General features: G+C 34.9%; 1 protein-coding gene across 1 annotated transcript; it reads right to left on the reverse strand.

Annotated features, from left to right (window-relative positions):
- Positions 1 to 22,159: 22,159 nt before the first annotated feature.
- Positions 22,160 to 24,081, reverse strand: LOC139859405 (uncharacterized). The gene is made up of 3 exons (XM_071848195.1): positions 23,399 to 24,081; positions 22,877 to 22,982; positions 22,160 to 22,527 (listed from the first exon to the last, which is right to left on the reverse strand). The coding sequence occupies exons 1-3, from the start codon at positions 24,079 to 24,081 to the stop codon at positions 22,516 to 22,518; spliced, it is 801 nt and encodes a 266-aa protein (XP_071704296.1). The 3' UTR covers positions 22,160 to 22,515.
- Positions 24,082 to 26,383: the final 2,302 nt, after the last annotated feature.

Raw genomic sequence — 26,383 nt, forward strand, 5'->3', positions numbered from 1 at the left:
GGTAAATGACATTAGTTGTGTATTGAATGTGTACCTATGTACTAGGTACTTTGCTCGAAGTATACGGAAGCATTTAAATCACCACCGAAGTGTTAAGGTGAGTGGAATAATTATATATGCATGTATATAATTCATTTACTTGTGAGGTATGGGTTAAAGTTCGTTGTTGACGATACCATACCCTAGAGTATATTGTGTTGTTGATGAGGGTTTAAAGTTCGTTGTTGACGAAACCTCATACGTATGGAATTAAAGTTCGATGTTGACGAAGAAATGCCAGAAGTAGAAGATAATGAGGAAAATGACGGTGCTGAGCAGGGGGAGCCACAACCCCATCTGCCAGACGTTCCAGAACCATTACAAGGTCAAGATGATGGTGGATCTCCTCAGAATATTCCAGAAGTTCGTAGATCTGAACGAGGTCGGATTCCATCGAGTAGATATCCAGAATCATACTTGGATTGGTCGCAAGTATGAACTTGGAGCTTGAACAGATGGATGTAAAGACAGCTTTTCTTCATGGAGATTTACAAGAAGAAATTTACATGGAGCAGCCGGAAGGTTTTGAGGTTTTAGGAGATAACCTCGTATGCAAGCTGAAGAAAAGTTTATATGGTTTGAAGCAGGCACCTAGGCAGTGGTACAAGAAGTTTGACTCGTGTAAGGTGAGTCAAGGGTACAAGAAAACTGCAGCAGATGAGTGTGTCTACATTCAGAAGTTTTCTGAAGGAGATTTCGTTGCTCTTCTACTATATGTAGACGATATTTTGATCGTAGGGAAAGACGCAACGAAGATCAACCATCTGAAGAAGGAACTCTCTAAGTCTTTTGACATGAAAGACTTAGGACAGGCTCAACAAATTTTGGAAATGCAGATAACCCGAGACAGGAAGAATAGAAGGTTATGGCTATCTCAGGAGAAGTATATTGAACGAGTTCTTGAACGGTTCAATATGAACAATGCCAAACCTGTTAGCATTCCATTAGCCAACCATTTCAAGTTAAGTAAGAGATCATGTCCCTCATCCATGGAAGAGATCGGGGAGATGTCTTCAGTACCATATTCTTTAGCAGTTGGAAGTTTGATGTATGCAATGGTGTGTACAAGGCCCGATATTGCTCACGCAGTGGGAACAGTGAGTCGTTTTCTCTCGAACCCCGGGAAAGAGCATTGGAATGCGGTAAAATGGATTCTCAGATATCTTAAGGGTACAACGAATCTATGTCTTTGTTACGAGGGAGCTGATCCAATCTTGGAAGGCTATACAGATGCGGATATGGCCGGAGATCCTGATAGTAGGAAATCTACTTCAGGATTCATTTACACTTTTGCAGGAGGAGCTGTTTCATGGCAGTCAAGACTACAAAAGTGTGTTGCATTATCCACAACTGAAGCAGAGTATATTGCTGCCGCAGAAGCTGGAAAAGAAATGTTGTGGTTAAAGCGTTATCTCCAAGAATTTGGAATCAAGCAAAAGGAGTACAAGGTATATTGTGACAGTCAGAGTGCTCTAGATTTGAGCAAGAACTCCATGTACCATTCCCGTACAAAACATATTGATATTCGCTATCATTGGATACGCGAGGTAATTGATCGACAACTGTTGAGACTAGTGAAGATCCATACAAAGGAGAATCCTGCGGATATGTTAACAAAGGTGGTGACTCGAGAGAAGTTGGAGTTATGCAGAGACATAACTGGAATGTTTGTGGATTCGGCTGGAGGGGGAGAATTGAAGATTTCCAGCCTATAATCTAGAAGCCCACCTTCTAGATATTCAAAGTAGGCAATCTTGACAACTCATATGGAAGTAGCAAAGTTGATAACGATGACGGCCGCCAACCTTCTCCGTTCACACCATTCCACCGCCATAGAATTTTTACTAAAAATAGAGGTGCAAACCTCAGTTGTAAATCATCCCAAATCACTCAGAGAAGTGTAATCACAACCAAGATAGTGTGTGTGAGTTTGAGAGTTTTTTGTTAGAGTTTTGTAATACTCTGTAAATTTATTCTTGTGAGTAATATAGTTGTTTTTCTCTCAAATTTGTATCTCCCAACGTCCAGGCGATCCTCTCTTCCTAACACCAACTGAATAAATACCAAAAGAATAGATAACTAGTTAAGAGAAAAAATAAAAAGTATAATGCAATATAAATATTTTTTAAACAGTGTATTTTTTGTCACAAATATAGATTTGGAACAGCTAGAGTATTTCAAATAAGGTACTACTCCAAAATTTACTTATATGATATATCATGCATTAAATACTTCTACTTTACATGCATGTCAAGCAGAGTTAATACTAGAAAATCGGTTGGGCCCATTTTGTTAGGCCAAACTATGTTGCTGCTGGCGGAATAATTATTGTTTTACTAAACCATATTCCGTCAAAATATCTCCAGGTGTGTTTAATAAAAAAAAAACAGTTAAACCTACTAAATCTATGTTATTTGACTTTGAATAATTAACTAACGAAAACCGGATAACCGGATAACTTAGTTGTTTGAATTGTTAGCACAAAAGACTAATTGTTAAATAAAAATAAATAATACAAAGTAATTGTTATGCACAACTCGTAAAAAATACATTAACAACATCTAATGGGTTATTGTTAGAAAAATTAAACAATATATTAAAAAATTAATAATTTGAAACTACAAATTAATTAATATGTTAAACTCTTTTTCTAAAAAAGAAAGAAAAAATATATCGCCAAAGATTAAATAAATAACTTTTTTAATGTGCACCATTGTGCACAAGTATAATTTTATGTATAAATACAAAATTTTTTTAATGTGCAATATTGTGCACAAGTATATTTCTATAAACATTAGTTAATTCTATAATTTTTTATTTCTATATTCAACCTCACCCTAAATAAATATATCAACCTCACTTGCTTACCATATGACCACTAATTACTAAAACTCACTAAAGATAAAAGACAAATTTGACTACAAAACTAAAACGTAGAACTACATCCCAAATTATAAAACATACATACTCCGTATTTAACTTTGGATTTATGAAGTTCAGTTCAATAAAAAAAACAAATTGCATGTTTCGAACTTGGATGCAATAGGGGAACAAATATGCACTCAAACCAACTAGGCTAAGTGCAGTGGTGAAAACATGTGACGGCAGGGTGGAGCGTCCGTCCCCAGTGGATTTTTAATTTTCAATACAAAAGTTTTGAATTTTTCAATTTTGCCCCAAGTGAATTTTTTTTTTTGCTCAAAAATTTTTATATTTTGCCCCCAAAATCTCTATATTTTGCCCAAAAGTCTCCGTATTTTACCCAAAAGCATCCTTATTGTGCCCAAAAACCTCCGTATTATACCCAAAAACCTTCATTTTTTGTCGAAAACCTCCGTATTTTATCCTAAAACCTCCATATTTTGTCCAAAAACCTCCACCCAAAAATTTCTACGCTTTTTAAAAAAAAATTGCCCCTGATGAAAAAATTCCTGCTTCCACCACTGGCTAAGTGTCCGTTATAAATAATATTTTCAAAACAAATAAATATTCTAAAGTTCTTCTGTAAAAATATGCATATCAACGTCATCGTTTATTTCAAAATGACATATGGTATAACTTAAACGACTGAAAATCCCGCTTCTTTTAGTATTATAAAATCAAATATATTTTAAAACGACATATGGTATATAGCTTAAATGACTGAAAATCCCGCTTCTTTTAGTATTATAAGATCTTTAGTATTATAAGATCAAATATATTTCAAAACGACATATGGTATAGCTTAAACGACTGAAAATCCCGCTTCTTTTAGTATTATAAGATCAACTAGATGGAGGTCCGAAGTGCCGTTGAGCCAAATAAATCGAGTTGGGATACGTAAAAGAAAAAAGAAAAAGGAAGCTAGAAGACAAAATGGATGTCAGCCGATTACTATTCATTGGTGTTGGCTATTATACTTATCGGTGATTAATAAGTGAATAGTCAAACGTATGAGTAGAAATATGTAACTCACTTAGACCGATTACCGAACTTATTCAGTTTTCCACCTCTTCAAAAAATAGAGAAAGAAAGAACGAGATTTTACTTGAAGCTAAGGTTAGTGATTTTGAGCAAAATGGAAGAATTATTTTGTGATTGAAAGTATTAACAAGCAAGAAGGAGTATTGTTCTAGATGTAGAGATATTATTTCTTCTCCGTCATTTCACTTGGTAAGAAACTCTTACTCTATTGTTCTTATTATTTAAGGTTTGTTTAGTTAATGATAATTATGGGTGAAATTATGATCATTAGATGTTGTTATAGTCTTGTAAGTGATGATTTTGTCACTTAAAGTTCTAAAACGAATTTGGTCTTGAAACCCTATTTGATGGTTTCCAGTGGTTTTCAGCCGTCATCTAGATGGCTCTGTTCCAGCCGTCATCTAGATGTTCAAAGCTGCCGACGTTGACAACGCGTATGGAAGTGGCAAACTTGAACACGATGACGGCCGCCAACTTCCGCCAACCTTCCTCGTTCACACCATTCACCGCCATAGAATTTTTGTTATAAATAGAGATGCAAACTTTCATTGTAAATCATCCTAAAAAAAATCACTCAGAGAAGTGTAATCACAACCTAGAGAGAGTGTGTGAGTTTGAGAGTTTTTTTTTGTAAGAGTTTTGTAATACTCTCTAAATCTATTCTTGTGAGTAATAGAGTTATTTTCTCTCAAATTTGTATCTCCCAACGTCCAGGCGATCCTCTCTTCCTAACAAGTGGTATCAGAGCTTGGTTAGAGACGTTGGTCGAGTTTTGTGTTTTCTGAAGTTTTCTCAAAATTCAATTTTGAGTGTACCATTGGATTCGTCTCATCGAACCGAGTCCAACGCAAAAAACGGTGACTTAAACGGAGTTATAACGAGCCCAGAAAACGCGGTCAAAGTTTGGTCAACTCGCCGGAAAAGACGACCGATGCCGGAATTTTCGCCGGAGAAGAAAGTCCTCTAGCAATTCACTGCAGCAGTCCTGTAGCAATTCACTGTAGCAGCTGGCGGCACTGTAGCAAGTTCCTGTAGCAGTAATGTAGCAAGTTCCTGTAGCAGTACTGTAGCAATTCTGAAATTTTACAATTTGATCCCTGAAATTTTCAGAATTTCATTTTTGGTCCCTGAAGTTTATAACAAATTATAATTTTACCCCGTAAGTGAAATTTGAGCCGCGAAGTGTCTATTCCACCATTTTCAACCGTTCCGGACGTAACGGTGATATATGTTTTCTAAAATTCAACCCCGTTAGTGTTGAAAAATCATTTGTAAGGTGATAATGTCCACAGAAGAGTCAACATCATCTTCCGGAGCTATGATTATGCTCACAGCCACAAACTACACGTTGTGGAAACCTCGGATGGAAGATATCCTCAGCTGTAAGGATTTGTTCGATCCAATTGAATTGAAGGGTATAAACCCTGGTTCTGCCAAAGAGATAGAGTGGAAGAAATCAAACCGAAAAATTATTGGTCAGATCCGTCAATGGATTGATCATAGTGTCTTCCACCATGTTGCACCAGAGACAGACGCATATGTCCTCTGAAAAAAGTTGGAGGACATGTACCAGGCCAAAACTGCTCGGAATAAAGCCCTGCTGATGAGGCGTTTAGTCAACATGAAGCTCAAAAGTGGAACTTCAGTTGCCGAGCATACCAGTGAGTTCCAGAGCTTGGTCAACCAGTTATCGTCTGTAGAGATGCCGCTTGGCGATGAAGTTCAGGCGCTATTGCTACTTAGTTCTCTTCCCGATAATTGGAAAACACTGGTAGTAACACTCATCAACTCAGCCCCAAATGGCAAACTTACCATGTCAATGGTCAAGGATGACCTATTCAGTGAAGAGGCAAGGAGAAAGGACATGGGCACAGATCAGACCCATGCCTTTGTCACAGAAAATTGGGGGAGACAGCGAATGAGTAGTAAACATAAATGGAGAGGCAGAAGCAAGAGCAGGGGCAGGTCAGCTGATGGCAGAAAACCAACATATAAATGCCATCATTGTGGATTAGAGGGACATATGAAGAAGAACTGCTACCGATTGAAAGAAGAACAAAGTCAAAGCAGTTCACAGCCGAAGAATAAGGGTGGAGAAACATTAGTGACTATCTCTGGTGATGTAGCTTATTGTTCAACCCATGATGAGACATGTCTTCACGTCTCACGAGAAGAAACGGAATGGGTGGTAGATACTGCAGCTTCCTACCACGTAACTCCATACAAGGAATACTTCACAACATACAAAGCTGGAGACTTTGGAGCTGTGAAGATGGAAAATTCCAGTTCCACTGATATTGTCGAAATTGGTGATGTCAAGATAAATACAAGTTCCGAGAGCACAATCACTCTGAAGGATGTCCGCCATGTACCAGATCTTCGGCTGAATTTACTTTTCGGAGTAGCTCTCGACAAACAGGGCTATGATAGTCATTTCAGTAAAAACACATAGAAATTGTCAAGAGGCGCTATGATAGTCGCTCGAGGACACATTTGTGGCACACTGTACAAGAAACATGTGAAGATCTTCACAGACAGCATTAATGTTGCAGAAAAGGAGGCTTCACAAAATTTATGGCACCAGAGACTCGGTCACATGAGTGAGAAAGGGTTGTCTACCCTAATAAAGAAGAAACTTATTAATGTAGACAAGGACGTTGCACTAGATCCTTGCAATCATTGTCTGTTTGGTAAGCAGCATAGAGTCTAGTTTAATTCCTCTTCAACGAGAAAATCAGAGTTACTCAGTCTGGTACACTCTGATGTTTGCGGTCCCTTAGAGGTTGAATCAATTGGCGGCAATCGATACTTTCTGACGTTTATCGATGATGCTTCACGGAAGGTGTGGGTATTTTTCTTGCGGACGAAGGACCAGGTGTTTGATTACTTCAAACTGTTTCATGTCATGGTATAACGTGAGACATGAAAGAAGTTAAAGTGTCTTCGATCCGACAACGGCGGTGAATACTCCTCCAGACAGTTTGATGCATATTGCAGATCATATGGCATCCGACATGAGAAGACAGTTCCACGTACCCCTCAACACAATGGTATAGCAGAAAGAATGAACCGAACAATCATGGAACGTGTTCGGAGCATGCTCAGTATGGCTAAGCTGTCAAAGCCATTCTGGGGAGAAGCAGTCAGAGCCGCATGTTACTTGATCAACCGATCTCCATCAGTACCACTGAATTTTGAAGTTCCGGAGAAACTTTGGTCTGAAAAGGATCCATCATACTCTTACTTAAGAGTATTTGGATGTTTGGTGTACGCACTTGTATCCAAAGAGCTCAGATATAAGCTGGATGCAAGGACCACTCCATGCATGTTCATAGGCTATGGAGATGAAGAATTTAGATACAGATTATGGGATCCAAAGGAGCAAAAGGTGATCAGAAGTAGGGACGTGGTGTTCCATGAAAGCCAGACAATAGAAGATATTGAAAAGCCCACAATATCTCAGAAGACAAATGTTGCTGCTCAGGTGCCAGAGGCAACAACAGAATCATTTATGAGAAATGAACATACAGTGCAAGATGAAATACCGGAAGTAGAAGATAATGAGGAAAATGACGGTGCTGAGTAGGGGGAGCCACAACCCCATCTGCCAGACGTTCCAGGACCATCACAAGGCGAAGATGATGGTGGATCTCCTCAGTATATTCCAGAAGTTCATAGATTTGAACGAGGTCGGATTCTATTGTGATGACCCGTCCAAATCCACTTGGACGAATACATCATTCATTGATTTCATAGTGAGGTTTTGACCTCTATATGATACGTTTTGTAAACATTGCATTCTTTTGAAAAGGCACACCATAACTAAATATATAAATTCAAGGTTTTCAGCATCTGATGATTTCTACATATAGACAATTACCGTAAATAATAGTTTTTAACAATACTACATCCATTGACAATGCAGTCAAAATAAGATACATGGTAATGATTTTGTGAATGCAAAGTGTTCTCGAATAAAGCATGTATGACTCCATGCACATAGCTTGTATAACGTATAAGCAAACAGCGGAAGACTTCTAGAAACCTGAGAATAAACATGCTTAAAAGTGTCAACACAAAGGTTGGTGAGTTCATAGTTTTAATGTTGCGCATAATCTGTATATAAAGGTGAATCACAAGTTTTCAATTATTTCATTCAGAAATGTTTATCAAAATATTCTACGAAATTGAGCACCCTGGTAACTAAACTTAACGTATATATAATTTATACCCTTTGTATAATCATCTTAATAATACACGCAAACCAACGTGTACGCTTCTCAAATAGCATACGTCCGTTAAAAGGCTAGTGCTCTAGCTCAGACGGGGATATCAAGCCCTATGGATACATATACAACTACTCGCGCCCACCAGTTCTTATAACCGGCAGTTACTAGTTACCAAAGCTAAGGGATTTTTGGTTCAAACTCAGTGTAGAATTCAGTATGTACTTGTGTCCATTGTGTTTAAAATAAAGTGCATGTATTCTCAGCCCAAAAATATAGATTGCAAAAGCAATTAAAAAGGGAGCAAATGAAACTCACCTTAGCAGCACATAAGGCCATTCACCGAAATGTGACCGAAACTTGGAATACAAAATAACCGTAGATCTCAACCTAGAGAACATATGTTGGTCAATACATGTCTAACAAGCTAGGTCAGGTCATAGTGTATCACAATCCTAATGCTCGAGACCGACATGCAAAAGTTAACAAAAGTCATCTCAAAAGTCAACCTGACTCAATATGATCTTTAAATCTATACATGTTTATTAACATAATATAAGTCTTGATAATTGAACGAATTTATAGTTTATCAAAATCAAAATATTATTTATTTCAGGAACTATATTATATTTGAATTATCATGATAATCGAACATATTTTATTATTTCACATATATTCAATATTCATAACCACGTTTTAAATACACGATATAAGTTATTTATATGTATAGTTCTAACAATTTACATCATATAAGATAAAGTTTAAATTCGGTCGGAAATTTCTGGGTCGTCACAGTACCTACCCGTTAAATAAATTTCGTCCCGAAATTTAATTGAGATGGTCATGGCTGACAATAAGTATGTTTTCATGACTCATATGAGTTGGAAATTTGAGTTTTATCGTCATTGAGTAATATGGATAAAACAACTCGATTATTTGAAGAGTATGAGTGAAGCTATTGTAGAAGTGTGAAATGAGTAATTGTAGATTCGTCATATCTTTTGACGTAGACAGGATTAATTCCCAGAGTTCAAGGAATTTGGAGAAAATCTTTGTAATAAGATTTGATTCTTCGGTAATTAAAGAAATTAGGATCCTCTTCGATTAAATGCGATGATTTGTCTCGATTGCTCTGTCGGATTTTTCGCTATAAATCCACTCTCTTCGTTTCCTTATTTTCAACAGCTCATACCTTTTGTTCTTTCTCCCTCAATTCATATTTTAAAGCATTCGTCAATATGCTCCATTCAGTTCTGCTTCTTGATATACTCCTAACTTTAATATCTGTCATTCTTCTTTTTCATCTGCCACCAGAGGAAGTTATTTTCTTTTACTCTTACCTTGGGCTTATAATGTTTTTAATTCTCCCGTGTCTTTACATTGCAATATGTATTGATATACACGGTGTAGTGACCAGAACTTTTCCATGATTATATATTAAATAAAAACTATATTTGCATGATTAAATGTTTTCAACATGTTAAGCAATCAAACTTGTTAAGACTAGATTATTTGAAATGAGTTTCATGTAGACAATTGACCGCCCAAGTTGACCGGCGATTCACGAACGTTAAAACTTGTAAAAACTATATGTTGATATATATACGGACATATATGTAACGATTATCGTTGTAACGACATTTTAAAGTATATATATCATATCAAGATATATTCATTGTTGGTGATTTGTGTCACCAATATGATTTAATTGTAATGGGATTAAATTGTTAACCAAAATAACCTTGTTAAATATCGAACAAGTTTGGGGAAAGTGTGAAGTGCACAATTGTTTGAACTTATCTTGATTATGACGGGGGTTTGGGGGCAGCGCCCCCGATAGCGGGGTCCAAGGGGTGGCAACCCCTGGGGGGTCCAAGGGGCAGAGCCCCTGGCTGGGAAATATTTTTTTTTGGGTTAATATCGTTTTATTAAAAATGTGTTAAAAATTTGATTTTAAGATTTCAACAACATTAAATAAGATCGTTAACTAAGACACATATCAAAGTACTTCTACTTAGCAAAAATGCTTACAATTACATTTCCATTCATTTTTCATCAACAATTATACTCGTAGTCATTCAGTATTCGTACCTGTATTATACACAGCTGCTAGACGTACTTACTATGAGTATATACCAGTAGGAACTAGCATGGGATTCCACTCTTGATTATGTCATGCATGACTAATCAAATTTAACTTCTACCATGAACTAGTCAACTAACTAGAGCTCCTTTTAACCCCACTCACCACTCATCATTCACCACTCACCAATCAATCCATTTCACTTCCAATTCTCTTTCTAATTCTCTCTAAACACACACACACACACATACACACACTTAGGAACGAAATTTCTAGCAAACTAATCATCATCTTCATCAAAAATTACTTCAAGAATCAAGCTATAATCATCATAGGAAGAACACTTCAAGAACACTTCGAAAAATCCTTTCAAGTCTGCTAGTTTACTTTTAATCTTGCAAACCCATTCCAAGTAATCATCTAAGATCAAGAAACCTTTATTAATTACAGTAGGTTATCTTTCTTATTCAAAGTAATACTCATATCCAAACTTTGATTCGATTTCTATAACTATAAACTATCTTGATTCAAGTAATAATCTTACTTGAAATTGTTTTCGTGTCATGATTCTGCTTCAAGAACTTCCAAGCCATCAAAGATCCATTCAAGCTCAAGATTATTTTTGTCATTTCTAGTAGGTTTACCTACTATACTTGAGGTACTAATGATGTTCGTAACATCATTCGATTCATATATAAATAACTATCTTATTCGAAGATTTGAAAACGTAATCACTAGAACATAGTTTAGTTAATTCTAAACTTGTTCGCAAACAAAGTTAATCCTTCTAACTTGACTTTTAAAATCAACTAAACACATGTTCTATATCTATATGATATGCTAACTTAATGATTTAAAACCGGAAAACACGAAAAACACCGTAAAACCGGACATACGTCGTCGTAGTAACACCGCGGGCTGTTTTGGGTTTGATAATTAAAAACTATGATAAACTTTGATTTAAAAGTTGTTCTTCTGGGAAAATGATTTTTCTTATGAACATGAAACTATATCCAAAAATAATGGTTAAACTCAAAGTGGAAGTATGTTTTTTAAAATGGTCATCAAGACGTCATTCTTTCGACTGAAATGACTACCTCTTAAAAAAATGACTTGTAACTTATATTTCCGACTATAAACCTATAATTTTTCTGTTTAGATTCATAAAATAGAGTTTTATGAAATCATAGCAATTTGATTCACTCAAAACGGATTTAAAATGAAGAAGTTATGGGTAAAACAAGATTGGATATTTTTTGATTGTTGTAGCTACGGGAAATATTGTAACAATTCTATACAAATCATATCCTAGCTAACTTATATTGTATTATACATGTATTCTAATATATTATGTAATCTTGAAATACCATAGACACGTATGCAAATGTTTTGACATATCATATCGACCCATGTATATATATTATTTGGAACAACCATAGACACTCTATATGCAGTAATGTTGGAGTTAGCTATACAGGGTTGAGGTTGATTCCAAAAATATATATGCTTTGAGTTGTGATCTAGCCTGAGACGTGTATCACTGGGTCGTGGATTGATCCAAGATAATATATATTGATTTATTTCTGTACATCTAACTATGGACATCTAGTTGTAGGTTATTAACGAGGACAGCTGACTTAATAAGCTTAAAACATTAAAATGTATTAAAAAGTGTTGTAAATATATTTTGAACATACTTTGATATATATGTACATATTTGTTATAGGTTTGTGAATCGACCAGTGGGCAAGTCTTACTTCCCGACGAAGTAAAAATCTGTGAAAGTGAGTTATAGTCCCACTTTTAAAATCTAATATTTTGGGATGAGAATACATGCAACTTTATAAATGTTTTACAAAATAGACACAAGTAAATCAAACTACATTATATGGGTGAATGATCGAAGCCGAATATGCCCCTTTTAGCTTGGTAGCCTAAGAATTTGGGAACAGACCCCCAAATTGACGCGAATCCTAAAGATAGATCTATCGGGCCCAACATGCCCCATTCTGAAATTTAGAATACTTTAGTACTTCGAAATTATCATGTCCGATGGGTGTCCCGGAATGATGGGGATATTCTATATGCATCATATTATTGTCGGTTACCAGGTGTTCACCATATGAATGATTTTTATCTCTATGTATGGGATGTATTGAAATATGAAATCTTGTGGTCTATTATTATGATTTGATAATATATAGGTTAAACCTATAACTCACCAACATTTTTGTTGACGTTTTAAGCATGTTTATTCTCAGGTGATTATTAAGAGCTTCCGCTGTTGCATTCTAAAATAAGGACAAGATTTGGAGTCCATGCTTGTATGATATTGTGTAAAAACTGCATTCAAGAAACTTATTTTTGATGTAATATATTCTTATTGTAAACCATTATGTAATGGCCGTGTGTAAACAGTATATTTTAGATTATCATTATTTGATAATCTACGTAATGCTTTTTAAACCTTTATCGATAAAATAAAGGTTATGCTTGTTTTAAAAAATGAATGCAGTCTTTGAAAAACGTCTCGTATAGAGGTCAAAACCTCGCGACGAAATCAATTAATATGGAACGTTTATAATCAATATGAATGGGACATTTCACACGGTTTGTAATTTATGTGTTGTTGTCAGGCTTTATATTTTTCCTTATATTTCGATGTTTCTGCTTCTGTCTTTTTATAATCATTGACATCCACAGTTAATGCTCTCTCCTATTTGCTGCGATTTATACTCCCATTTCTATTTCGGAGCTTCATGCTTTTGTTTTCTTCTTCTTCCCGACTTCAAGTCAAGCGAATAATGGTCCAGAATTCGTAGGTATGGAGTTTCGAATGATCATAATATACAAAGCAGAAAGGAAAGGTAATAGCATGATTTAATTTTTCAAATTACCAGAATATCCGAAAAAGACCGAATCATCAAGAAAAATATTTTCTTGATATGTTCAGAGGTTAAATAGAATGAAAGAGTTATGTAACATGGTTCATGATGAGGGCATGATCTGTGAACCTTTATCACGTTCCATTAGAAACTCAGCATGACTTACTGTAATATAATCACGTTGATCAAGTGTCATTATATTATACTAACTCATGCTTCAGTTCCCAACACTACTTCAATAACATTCATAATTTAAGTTCAAACTTTTCAGAATTTAGAAAATAAAACAGTTTTCTTTTTGATGTATACATATAACGCGAAGAGATATATGATTTCAGATAAGAATAGTTATGAAAATATCTTCAGAAATATCAAGGATATTTATAATGAAAGATACGATGATATCTTAAAATTTATAATATCGAAAAATGATAAAGAAGATTTGTCCGTAAAGGTTTTGAGTCAGGAGCAAAGTATTCGTTAATGACTTCAGCAGATACAGAATCATTTAGATTCTTTGAAGGTAGGTTTAATCTTTGTGATTTATCCACAGCCTCCTTCATGGTTTGCTCAATCCGTTTTTCAGTACCAAATTTTCTCTTTTTCTGAGCTTTGCCAACACACTATTCTTTATCATCAAACTTTTGGCTGTTAAGGTCATTTACAGTTTTTGCTGCTTCATCAGCATTTTTCAAAATTTAGAGTATTGATTCGTAGACTGGTTGCTTTTCAGATTTTCAGAATGAAAGCTCATAATTCTAAGAGATGAATGTTATATGTATACATATGATGTTCTAGTACAGTTTTGAATTCAAAGTATGGCATTTGAAAGATGTAGAAATCTAAGAGTGATGTTTTCTGTTAAATCTTGGCTTGGATTCTGATTTTTCAAAATCAGAATATGTAATTGAATTTGAATGAGTATGGTTGTTTTGATTTCTATGAAAGAATATATCTCGTTGTGAAAGTAGTGAGTATAGTTGATGATTTGTTGAATCAGAATCGAAGAATGCAACATATTAAATATGAATTTATATATCTTTCGGGTATTACCTACCCGTTAAAAGTTTCACAAATAATATTTCGTACCAGAGATTTTTATTACAGTCTTTATGAAAATATATGTATGTATATTTTCTTCAGATGTAATACAGATTTAATGAGTTAATATCATATTAAGATCATTTGATTTTCGGCTGGATTAGAAGTGAATAATCTCTAAAACATTAAAGATTTCATAATCTTTGCTGAGTATTTCACTAATGTAATTAATACTTCATTATTCAGTTTTATTGATATTTTCTCAGTGAATCATGTTGGTGCTTATGGAACTCTTGCTAACTTCGCAAGGTATGAATGATGTTTTCTGGAAAGTTTCAAGTACATCGAAAATGAAAGTGTAAAATCAAACATGAATTTGAATAATACACTTGATTTATTATGAAATGGAATCTATTAAGTCGAAGCAGAGATTATAGTTAACGATTGTTAAGTCATTAACGAAGGTTGTACATCATAGCATATTAATAACATGAACTAACCGAGTAGTTAAGATTCACACGTAATAGCTTAGTACGAAAAGATTTATTTTGATCTCAAAATTCATATATATATATCAAATATACATATAATTTCTTCAGAGGGAATGAGTTAATACTTCATAACTCGTTAATAAGATATACGTGTTGTTGATTAGTGATGATGTTTGCGGTAATTATGGATCTGGCGGAACTTGTGACATTGTAGATGCTGCTGATGCTGACGATGCTGACGGTACTGACAGTGCTGGTGATGCTGACGGTACTGTTAATGCTGCTGGTAAAACAGATCTAGCTTGTAAATCATGACCATTTCGATCAGGGTTTTATTTCATCATTTATATTCGCTCACTCATCTGGTTTACAATTAGAACTAGAATAAGTAATCTCTAAAACTTTTAAAAACTACATATTCTCTGCAGAATATTTCTTCGATGAAGTTATGAATCAATACTTTATCGTTTGTTGTTGTTGGTATTCCTTAGTATCTATGATGCGTATGACGTTGATGTTTGAGGTACAGATTGTGATGTTGAGGTGTGGGATGCAGATGTTATTGTTGGTAGTGGTAATGATACTATTGGTGTTGATGATGGTGGTACTGTTGATGCCGGTGATGCTGCTGGTGCTTGTAATCTTTGCACCGTATTCTCCAAAGTCACTACCCGAGCGCGAAGCTCGTTGACTTCTTCTACTACACCGGGATGATTGGCGGTTCGGACGAGCGGATGAATAAGATCCAGAATTTGAGATAGTATATAATCATGACGAGATACTCTAGAGATGAGAGAGAAAATGGTATTACGAACAGGTTAGCCGGTAAGTGCTTCATGTTCTTCGCCAAGAGGGGAATGTGGTAGATGGAAGGGATCACATTATTCTTGTCTCCAAAGACTAAGTAGGCTACGAACCTATCCCCAATTCATCCAGAATAGGTGATGGCTAATTGGTTGATCCATTCTGGTTACACTGTCTTCAGAGTTTAGGTGAATATTCATATTGGAATAGCTGTCGGAGTTTAAGGAATTTGAACTAGATACATGATCCATTTTGTGTAATCAGGGAAATGATTTTTGATGTGAAATAGATTATAGGACTTAGATTTGGTATTCTTCAATACATAATTTACATATGTATATATAATACCAAAATCCCATAAATTACGGAGAAATTTTTGGAAGATGTCAGGAAAAGTTTAAAGTAACAGATACTCTAAGATATGAATTTTGTCGATACACTCTTGATGCAGTAAATGCAGTAAGACATGTCTAGACTTAGGAATGATAAGCAAGTAATTTCTGACAAGAAATGATAAGTAAAACTAGGTAAAAACAGATACGGTCATAGTCCAGACTCACTAATGCATCCTAACAATTACCAGTTAAACACACTAATACAAATTCTGATTTCCTATGACCTCAAGCTCTGATACCAAATGTGATGACCCGTCCAAATCCACTTGGACGAATACATCATTCATTGATTTCATAGTGAGGTTTTGACCTCTATATGATACGTTTTGTAAACATTGCATTCTTTTGAAAAGGCACACCATAACTGAATATATAAATCCAAGGTTTTCAGCATATGATGATTTCTACATATAGACAATCACCGTAAATAATAGTTTTTAACAATACTACATCCGTTGACAATGCAGTCAAAATAAGATACATGGTGATGATTTTGTGAATGCAAAATGTTCTCGAATAAAGCATGTATGACTCTATGCACATAGCTTGTATAACGTATAAGCAAATAGCGGAAGACTTCTAGAAACCTGAGAATAAACATGCTTAAAAGTGTCAACACAAAGGTTGGTGAGTTCATAGTTTTAACGTTGCGCATAATCTGTATATAAAGGTGAATCACAAGTTTTCAATTGTTTCATCCAGAAACGTTTATCAAAATATTCTACGAAATTGAGCACCCTGGTAACTAAACTTAACGTATATATAATTTATACCCTTTGTATAATCATCTTAATAATACACGCAAACCAACGTGTACGCTTCTCAAATAGCATACGTCCGTTAAAAGGCTAGTGCTCTAGCTCAGACGGGGATATCAAGCCCTATGGATCCATATACAACTACTCGTGCCCACCAGTTCTTATAACCGGCAGTTACTAGTTACCAAAGCTAAGAGATTTTCGGTTCAAACTCAGTGTAGAATTCAGTATGTACTTGTGTCCATTGTGTTTAAAATAAAGTGCATGTATTCTCAGCCCAAAAATATAGATTGCATAAGCAATTAAAAAGGGAGCAAATGAAACTCACCTTAGCAGCACATAAGGCCATTCACCGATATGTGACCGAAACTCGGAATACAAAATAACCGTAGATCTCAACCTAGAGAACATATGTTGGTCAATACATGTCTAACAAGCTAGGTCAGGTCATAGTGTATCACAATCCTAATGCTCGAGACCGACATGCAAAAGTTAACAAAAGTCATCTCAAAAGTCAACCTGACCCAATATGATCTTTAAATCTATACATGTTTATTAACATAATATAAGTCTTGATAATTGAACGAATCTATAGTTTATCAAAATCAAAATATTATTTATTTCAGGAACTATATTATATTTGAATTATCATGATAATCGAACATATTTTATTATTTCACATATATTCAATATTCATAACCACGTTTTAAATACACGATGTAAGTTATTTATATGTATAGTTCTAACAATTTACATCATATAAAGATAAAATTTAAATTTGGTCGGAAATTTCCGGGTCGTCACATCCATCGAGTAGATATCCGGAATCCGAGTACCTTCTACTTACTGAAGATGGAGAACCAGAGAGTTTTCATGAAGCAGTAATTCATAAGGATAAAGAAAAATGGTTGCTCGCAATGCAGGATGTGATGGATTCTCTACAGAAAAATCAAACTTATGAGATTGTAGAACTTCCATGCGGAAAGAAGGCACTGAAAAATAAATGGGTGTTCAAGCTGAAAAAGGATGGTAGTGGAAAAGTGGTGAAATACAAAGCACGGCTTGTAGTCAAAGGATTCCAACAGAAGAAAGGGGTTGATTTTGACGAGATATTTTCACCAGTAGTCAAGATGACTTCAATTAGAGTCATACTTGGATTGGTCGCAAGTATAAACTTGGAGCTTGAACAGATGGATGTAAAGACAGCTTTTCTTCATGGAGATTTACAAGAAGAAATTTACATGGAGTAGCCGGAAGGTTTTGAGGTTTCAGGAGATAACCTCGTATGCAAGCTGAAGAAAAGTTTATATGGTTTAAAGCAGGCACCTAGGCAGTGGTACAAGAAGTTTGACTCGTGCATGGTAAGTCAATGGTACAAGAAAACTGCAGCAGATGAGTGTGTCTACATTCAGAAGTTTTCTGAAGGAAATTTCATTGCTCTTCTACTATATGTAGAAGATATTTTGATCGTAGGGAAAGACGCAACGAAGATCAACCAGCTGAAGAAGGAACTCTCTAAGTCTTTTGACATGAAAGACTTAGGACAGGCTCAACAGATTTTGGGAATGCATATAACCCGAGACAGAAAGAATAAAAGGTTATGGCTATCTCAGGAGAAGTATATTGAACGAGTGCTTTCACATTTCAATATGAACAATGCCAAACCTGTTAGCATTCCATTAGCCAACCATTTCAAGTTAAGCAAGAGTTCTTGTCCCTCATCCAAGGAAGAGATCGGGGAGATGTCTTTAGTACCATATTTTTCAGCAGTTGGAAGTTTGATGTATGCGATGGTGTGTACAAGGCCCGATATTGCTCACGCAGTGGGAACAGCGAGTCGTTTTCTCTCCAACCCTGGGAAAGAGCATTGGGAGGCGGTAAAATGGATTCTCAGATATCTTAAAGGTACAAAGAATCTATGTCTTTGTTACGGGGGAGCTGATCCAATCTTGAAAGGCTATACAGATGCGGATATGGCCGAAGATCCTGATAGTAGGAAATCTACTTCAAGATTCATTTACACTTTTGCAGGGGGAGCTGTTTCATGGCAGTCAAGACTACAGAAGTGTGTTGCATTATCCACAACTGAAGCAGAGTATATTGCTGCCGCAGAAGCTGGAAAAGAAATGTTGTGGTTAAAGCGTTATCTCCAAGAATTTGGAATCAAGCAAAAGGAGTACAAGGTACATTGTGACAGTTAGAGTGCTCAAAATTTGAGCAAGAACTCCATGTACCATTCCCGTACAAAACATATTGATATTCGCTATCATTGGATACGCGAGGTAATTGATCGACAACTGTTGAGACTAGTGAAGATCCATACAAAGCATAATCCTGCGGATATGTTAACAAAGGTGGTGACTCGAGAGAAGTTGGAGTTATGCAGAGACATAACTAGAATGTTCGTTGATTCGGCTGGAGGGTGAGAATTGATGGTTTCCAGTGGTTTCCAGCCGTCATCTAGATGGCTCTGTTCCAGCCGTCATCTAGATGTTCAAAGCTGCCGACGTTGACAATGCGTATGGAAGTGGCAAACTTGAACACGATGACGGCCGCCAACTTCCGCCAACCTTCCTCGTTCACACCATTCACCGCCATAGAATTTTTGCTATAAATAGAGATGCAACTTTCATTGTAAATCATCCCAAAAAAAAATCACTCACAGAAGTGTAATCACAACCTAGAGAGTGTGTGTGAGTTTGAGAGTTTTTTTTTTGTAAGAGTTTTGTAATACTCTGTAAATCTATTCTTGTGAGTAATAGAGTTATTTTCTCTCAAATTTGTATCTCCCAACGTCCAGGCGATCCTCTCTTCCTAACACTATTGTGAATCGATGGCAAGATTTTGTGGGATTAAGATTTTACAAGTGCAAATATTGTAGTCTATTGAAAATATAACGTAATTACTAGTTTGATTATGTAAAGACTTTGTGATTGTCATAAGATTGAAGGTGTCAATTTGGGTCGTAATGGGTTTTGGAAGGAAGAAGTGATTGTTGACTCACTTCTTAGTTCATTTGTTTATAGACATCATGAAATTGTTATTGATTAGATAGTGATGAATGTATGTGTATGTTCTAGGAAGCTAAGGAGATTTGCTTGTCTTTATGCCTAGTTTGTGAAACATTTTACAAAGTGAGTATTTATGTCGTAAATGGGTCATATGTATTTGATTTGCACTTGAGTAAGTAATTACATGTGATTTGGATGGGTATATTATCTCACATTTTGCTTACTTAACTAGCATAAGCTAACATGTTTAGATGGCAATAAGCTTTGTGCGGTTGTCACAATTTGTTTCGGCTTCGGATCCGTTAGTGATGTATGTAGTAAATGTTACTACTTTTATATGTTATGTCATGCTTAGCTATAATTGCTATTTACACGTATTACTCACTAAGCTTTTTGCTTACTTGTTTAATTGTATGAATGTTGTAGGTGAAATGGCTCTAGCGATAAAGGTAAGGGCAAAGTCTAGCTTTTTTAGTTGACGAAGTCATTGTTTTTTTTTCTTTTTCTTTCGGAAAGCTGAAATTATATTCGGACACCCGCAAAACGCGAGCAAAAAGGTTACAAAGAGCTACAAGCCAAAGGATAGAACCAAGAAGAAACACCAAGAGGCCAAAGGCCAACAACCAAAGAAAGACTAAACAATTATGCTATTCGGATTCGATCTCCAGTCTTCAATGGATCCATTAACCATTTTTGACCTGTTAGATAGCCAAAGGTGAGAGAGGGCCTTGAGATTGGCCACGAGGTCCTCGTTAAGAATAGAACATCTCGATTCCGGTTGAGAAAACACAAACTTATTTCTTCACTTCCATATCAACCTAATTAAAATAAGTCTTGTAGCAAGGAAAACTTTTGAAGCATTACCCGGACGAAGTCATTGTTAAGTGGATGATCCGGTTCTACACCTCGTGAAGATACATGACTTGAAATTATAACGCTTCTTTTGTGTTCTTGGATATCTTATGAATTGTTGAAACTCTTTGATCTTATATATGTAAAATGTCTAGTACTATGAACTTGAAGTTTTTGGAAAGTCGTGAACTATGATTATAAGCTTTTGTAATGTGGAGGCAAAGTTCTAAAAATGACTGCAATTATGTTTTGAATGGACCTCTGGTCATTTTGAAGTTTTGTGTAGGTGTCTAAATGGGTTAGATTTAATTTTGGAAAACTGTAGGACTGGTCAGTTATATTGCGCATCGCAGTACTACGTCCTATGGGATCAGTAGTTTAACTTTGTCTCAGGTGTCTGTTTCAGTTATATTGCGTGTCGCGCATGTTCTTCGCCGCACAGTATAACAGAGTCTAGTGACAGTCAGAAAATCAAAAAAAAATAAAAAAATTTAGGAGTCAAGGGCGTTTCATTATCCGTCCCAAAAAGAATCATGTAACATACCACATTATTTCGAAAATTAACTTGAGCGGATCTCGGATAAGTAAAAGAAACATCATTGTGTTGTTAGTCTAGTGATAATGACTCATACTTCTTTGATAGAGGTTGAGAGTAGATTCCCTGGGTGGCAACATTGCCCTTGATCTTAAAATCCACCCAAGGTCGCCTTTCGCACATCGTGTTGCGAGGGCAGCGGGGAGGGTGAGTTTACCGGCCATGACCTCGGATTGGCCCGAGTTTCTTTCAGGACAGCAGTTGGGGGCGGGTTATGCAACTGCGGAAGATAATCGCGTGAGTGGTTTAGTCTTTCCTGGGCAGTGGCGGATCTAGATTTCGTAGTCACTGATGTCACTAGTTAAAAGTTAAAAAAAAAAAATTACACTATCTAGTGGTGTCACACACAAAAAATTACATTATCCAGTGGTTTTACTAGTTAAAAACTCCGAAAATTTTCCACTACATCGCGTATTTCAGTAGTAGCACGTACTACCACTGGATATAGTGTAGATCCGCCCTTGTTCATGGGTGATTCCAAACATGCTGTTAAAAAAAAAATGAGATGAGTAAAAGAAATAGTCGCATGAATCCTACTTGCAGCTAATAGCACAAAACTAAACCTATAAAAATGTTTGGGATAACGGTGTCAAATCATCGATATGAATGAATTTTCGAGGCGTTTTCGCTTCGTAATGTATGCAATTTACATAAATCGACTACCGAATGTACATATATACATCATACATCACTAAGCAAAGATGCACATGTAGTGTATATGTATTTGGCTGATAGTGGTGGGTGGGTGGTATGAAAATGACAACGTAACAATTTGTTTTGTAGTTGTCTAAACTCTTAGGTCACATTTACGCATCTACATAATGTATGTAAGGTATGTAAATAATTCTAACGTAAAGATTACTTTTAGACTTTTAGTACTTGACTTAAATGTTCGGCTTATGAGTCTAAATCTTAATGGCAACACTGGGTAAAGTTTATTACAAATGATTTTTTTAAAGGTCTAATTTGAGTCTACATCAATCAACACAAACACTACATTATAATTTATAAGTGAAAAATATACAAGTGAAATGCCATGTATATACTGATAAAAGAGGAACACAATAAGAACCTTTTCTATTCAACAGAGCCCAGCAACAGATAGTTAACAATAATACTTGCACCGATCACGTGAAAGAAGACATTTCTAGCAAATTTTTTCCAATATGCTAGCCCGTCACAAAACATAAACATGTTTTTCATTTACATTTACACAAGACGTCGTTATTATTTACTAACAACACCCCCGACTGTCGATGAAATAGGCCAACTCATCGATAGAGACAACAATTGTTGAAGTTCCCAGTTAATAGACCCAATGTGATAACATTAGCTGCCACAGATCCCAGATCAACCCAAGAACAACTTCATGTCATTGTTTGTCCTAAATATATTTGTCAATTTGTCAATAACATTAAATATTAGTGACAAAACACAAAAAAATAAATAAAAATAAAATGAAGTACAAAATTTGAGGAACTTAAATTGCATATATAGTTATATATTGTTTTTCCATATTTCCTTAAAATCAGGCCTACTTCATTAGTTAGCACTTTCAATAAGATCCAAAACCAGTCCCAACATGAACCAATACTCAGAAAGATATCAGACAAAATCCAATCAATGTATCATATGTCCATATCAGTTTTTATAGTTTTAAAAGTGTACTCATTTTAAAGATAATGTTGGCTTTTATTTGAATAAATATAAAAATCAATAAAAAAAATTCTTACAGAAGCATGATTTCCCATCCAATCAGGAACATGTTGAGAAAGAAGAGCAATATACTGTTCCATCGCTTCTTCTCGCCCTAAATTCTCAAATCGTTTCCAAGAATTCCTGATAAACGATTGCATACGTGAGTTGCAATAGAAATATATTTGACAAATAAATGCATTGTGGTTCGGTTCATTTACCCTCCACATGAATCCAGATTAAGAATTCAAGTAGGGTGTCAAATGCAAAGACACAGATGCAATTAACTTGTGTACATCATAGAACAAAGAAAACTAATGTCATTAATTAAGTTCATAGTTAGACACCAATTCTAATTTGTAGTCACAATATCTTACCTTATCACAAAAGTGTTCCTTAGATTATGCCTACTAATCAGAATCCACATATTTTACACATATTGTACATTATTCTAGACACATAAAAGTTCATCAATTAACATTTTTTGCATAATCAGGTAAACAAAAGTGTACTACTTTCAACAATTAAGCTCAAAACACGCGATAAGGAAAAACTTATACCAGTTAGCACGAGCAGAAAGCTTAAGAGCCATGGGTTGCGGTTCAAAGCAAGAACCTTCAATGGCAACCCTATGAAGCCCATACAACTGTATCTTTATTTCATTATCAATCAAATTTACACGATCAACACAACTCTTCGACCCCATAAACGCAACAGCTGAACCAAAACTCTTCTCTAATTCGGTCGTTTCAATCCCCTGCCAATCTTCATCATCATCATCATCATCATCATCATCATCAACTACAATCCCATCTCCCTCATCAATCTTCACTTCACCAACATTATCTACTTCAGTATCCTTCACACAATCATCTTCAATTAACACCCCCTTATCACAACCCAAATCACATGCCACCACATTACCCTCATCTTCAAATTCAGTTCTCTCAGGACTTTCATCGAACACCTTACAGTCACCAACTCCACCGACACTTTTCAAGTCATCAATCACAACCCCACTTCCTAATTCACCTTCATCATACCCAAAAACATCATCTTTACAAGCTTCAACCTGATCATTACAAACAACCCAATCTTTATCAATCTTTTGATCTTCAACTCTAATCGAAACAGTTGAATTTACATCATCAAAGCTAGATACAACTGAAATTAACTTAGCGATTAATAAAGAAACTATCACAGAGAAAGATATTGTGAAGACTAATTCTTGAAATAGCTCCATGATAACTGTGGGTGGACAACGTCAAAGATGGTTTAAAACGACACAAGGGTTTGTAAAATAAATGTTATGATTGCAAAGATTAAAATAATAAAAAGGAATTTGGTTGAATACTTGAAGTGAGGAAAAGTATATACGATATGCCTAGTATCATCAATGATGTCTTTTGATCTCTTTTGCTTCTAGAAAAAAAAAAAAAGTTGAACACTGTGGATTAGAAAGCTTACGTGTCACGGAGTGTTTTCTTCTTTAATAACCGGAAAATATTACAAGTTTGGTACCTCAAGTTTTCATGTTTTGAATTCTGCCACATAGTGTGTGATGGATATAATAAATTAGAGAAGGTTGAAACTAAACGAGTTTGGAAGTAAATTGTGTTTAAGTTAGTCAAATTCAAACGAGTTAAGGAAATGTATGAACACAGGAGAATCTTGGGATTAAGAGTGGCCTTTGCGCTTCAAAAATTTGAGAAAATAATGAATCTTTTGTATGATCACATTTGAGTTTCTCAATCAATGAATCAAATTGAAGTTTATATAAAGGAGATTTAACTAAAATGGTGAAAGCTTGTAAAATAAAAACTGCATTATATACATTTTACTTCATATATTTTGTATCTCGCGATCATTTTCACTAAAAGTAAATTTCAAAGTAAATAAATATCATAAGTTTAAGAAAACAACTTAAATGTTAAATGATGTACAACAAAAGTTAAAATTTCTATAGAAAATATTCAAAAAATGTGTATACAATTTATTTGATGCAATGGCAATATGTGTATAAATTTGACTAAGTAATGAAATTTATAATGATTTAAGGATAGATTATGAAATAAGAGGTTTAAAAATAATGTAAAAAGCTTAAACTGCAAATTAATTAATCAGCTGCCTAATATAAATGATAGTGATATGTTGTTTCGAAAAAAGAAGTAAATACAAAATATTATAGAGTTACCTTTAAATGATCTAACATAGCCAAATTTATTAATTTTTCAATGACACAATTACAGTCGCCTAGTCGCCTTGTGGTTTACCACTTTTTTCACGTGTTGTGACTCTTTTTATAACTTAGACCTGCCATGAATAATATAATTGTCAAAATTATATATAAGGAAACTTCATATTAAAAAAGGAATAATTATACTTTGTAATTAATTAAAGAGAGTTTACAAACCTAATTATGGTAAGTTTAAACGTAGCCCGGCTACGTTTAGCATTGTCCATAACTAAATAGAAAAAACAAAAACGACAATACGTTTTCGTAAAAATAAGGGGTTCGCCATCGCAGCGCGCGACTAACCTCGAAACTTGTTTTATATCATATCATGAAAATGATTATTTTTCTAATTACACTTTTCCTGTACCTTAGAAAAATGAATAAAAAAAAAGTATCGTAAGTTTTAATTTTTAATAAATTAATAAACTAAGAGGAATATTCATTTGAATCCATAAATTAAGTTGATATCCAAGGGACCAATAAGAGCGCGACATGTGATGTGAAAATCACATGTGATTAAAAAAAAAATTCAAATTTTTTTTGAAATTTTTTTTTTTTGAATTTTTTTTTCAAAATCTTTTTTTTGAATTTTTTTTTTTATTTTTACAATCGCATGTGATTTGCTTGTCAATCACATGTGATTATGCATGTCAAATCCAATCACATGTGATTGTACAATTCAAGTGGCTGTACTTTTATTTTTTTCATTGGTAATCCCTTGAATTGTAATATTTTTTAATTAACGTCTCTTCGTCATTTTACCGTTAAACTACTTCATTAATCCCAGTGATGTGCCAAGCACATGTGGGTCTTTTACTCTTTTGATTTGATAATACTACATTCATTTTAGATTTTCTTTCTTGACCTCTTTTCTCGAACTGACACTTTCATTCTCTTGATCTCAATAACAAGAATTAACATTACATATTCAGATGTAGTTTCTTAGTTATCACCACCGCAAAATCATCATTAAAACAATATTATCATAAAAAAATATATCATCATAACATGTTTTCAGATCTGGTTAGTCACCACGAGGAAATTAGGATTTCTCACCACCACGAAATTAGGATTTTTCATCACCATGAAATTAGGGACTCCGCCTGCCTGAAATTATCAGATCAGCTTTAGACTTGTAATACCCCGTCAAAATGTGTCCATGACGTGCTGTATTATCAGAGGTCAAAGTCTGATCGATGCAAGCTATATGCAACGTTTTCAAAGTAATAGTGGCATTTTATTCAAAAACCAAACGTTTACAATACTCAAATTAAAAAAAACCAACAAAGTACTAATCAAAAACCAAATG

Source organism: Rutidosis leptorrhynchoides, chromosome 7, assembly GCF_046630445.1.
Source record: "Rutidosis leptorrhynchoides isolate AG116_Rl617_1_P2 chromosome 7, CSIRO_AGI_Rlap_v1, whole genome shotgun sequence".
NCBI classification, from domain to species: Eukaryota; Viridiplantae; Streptophyta; class Magnoliopsida; order Asterales; family Asteraceae; genus Rutidosis; species Rutidosis leptorrhynchoides.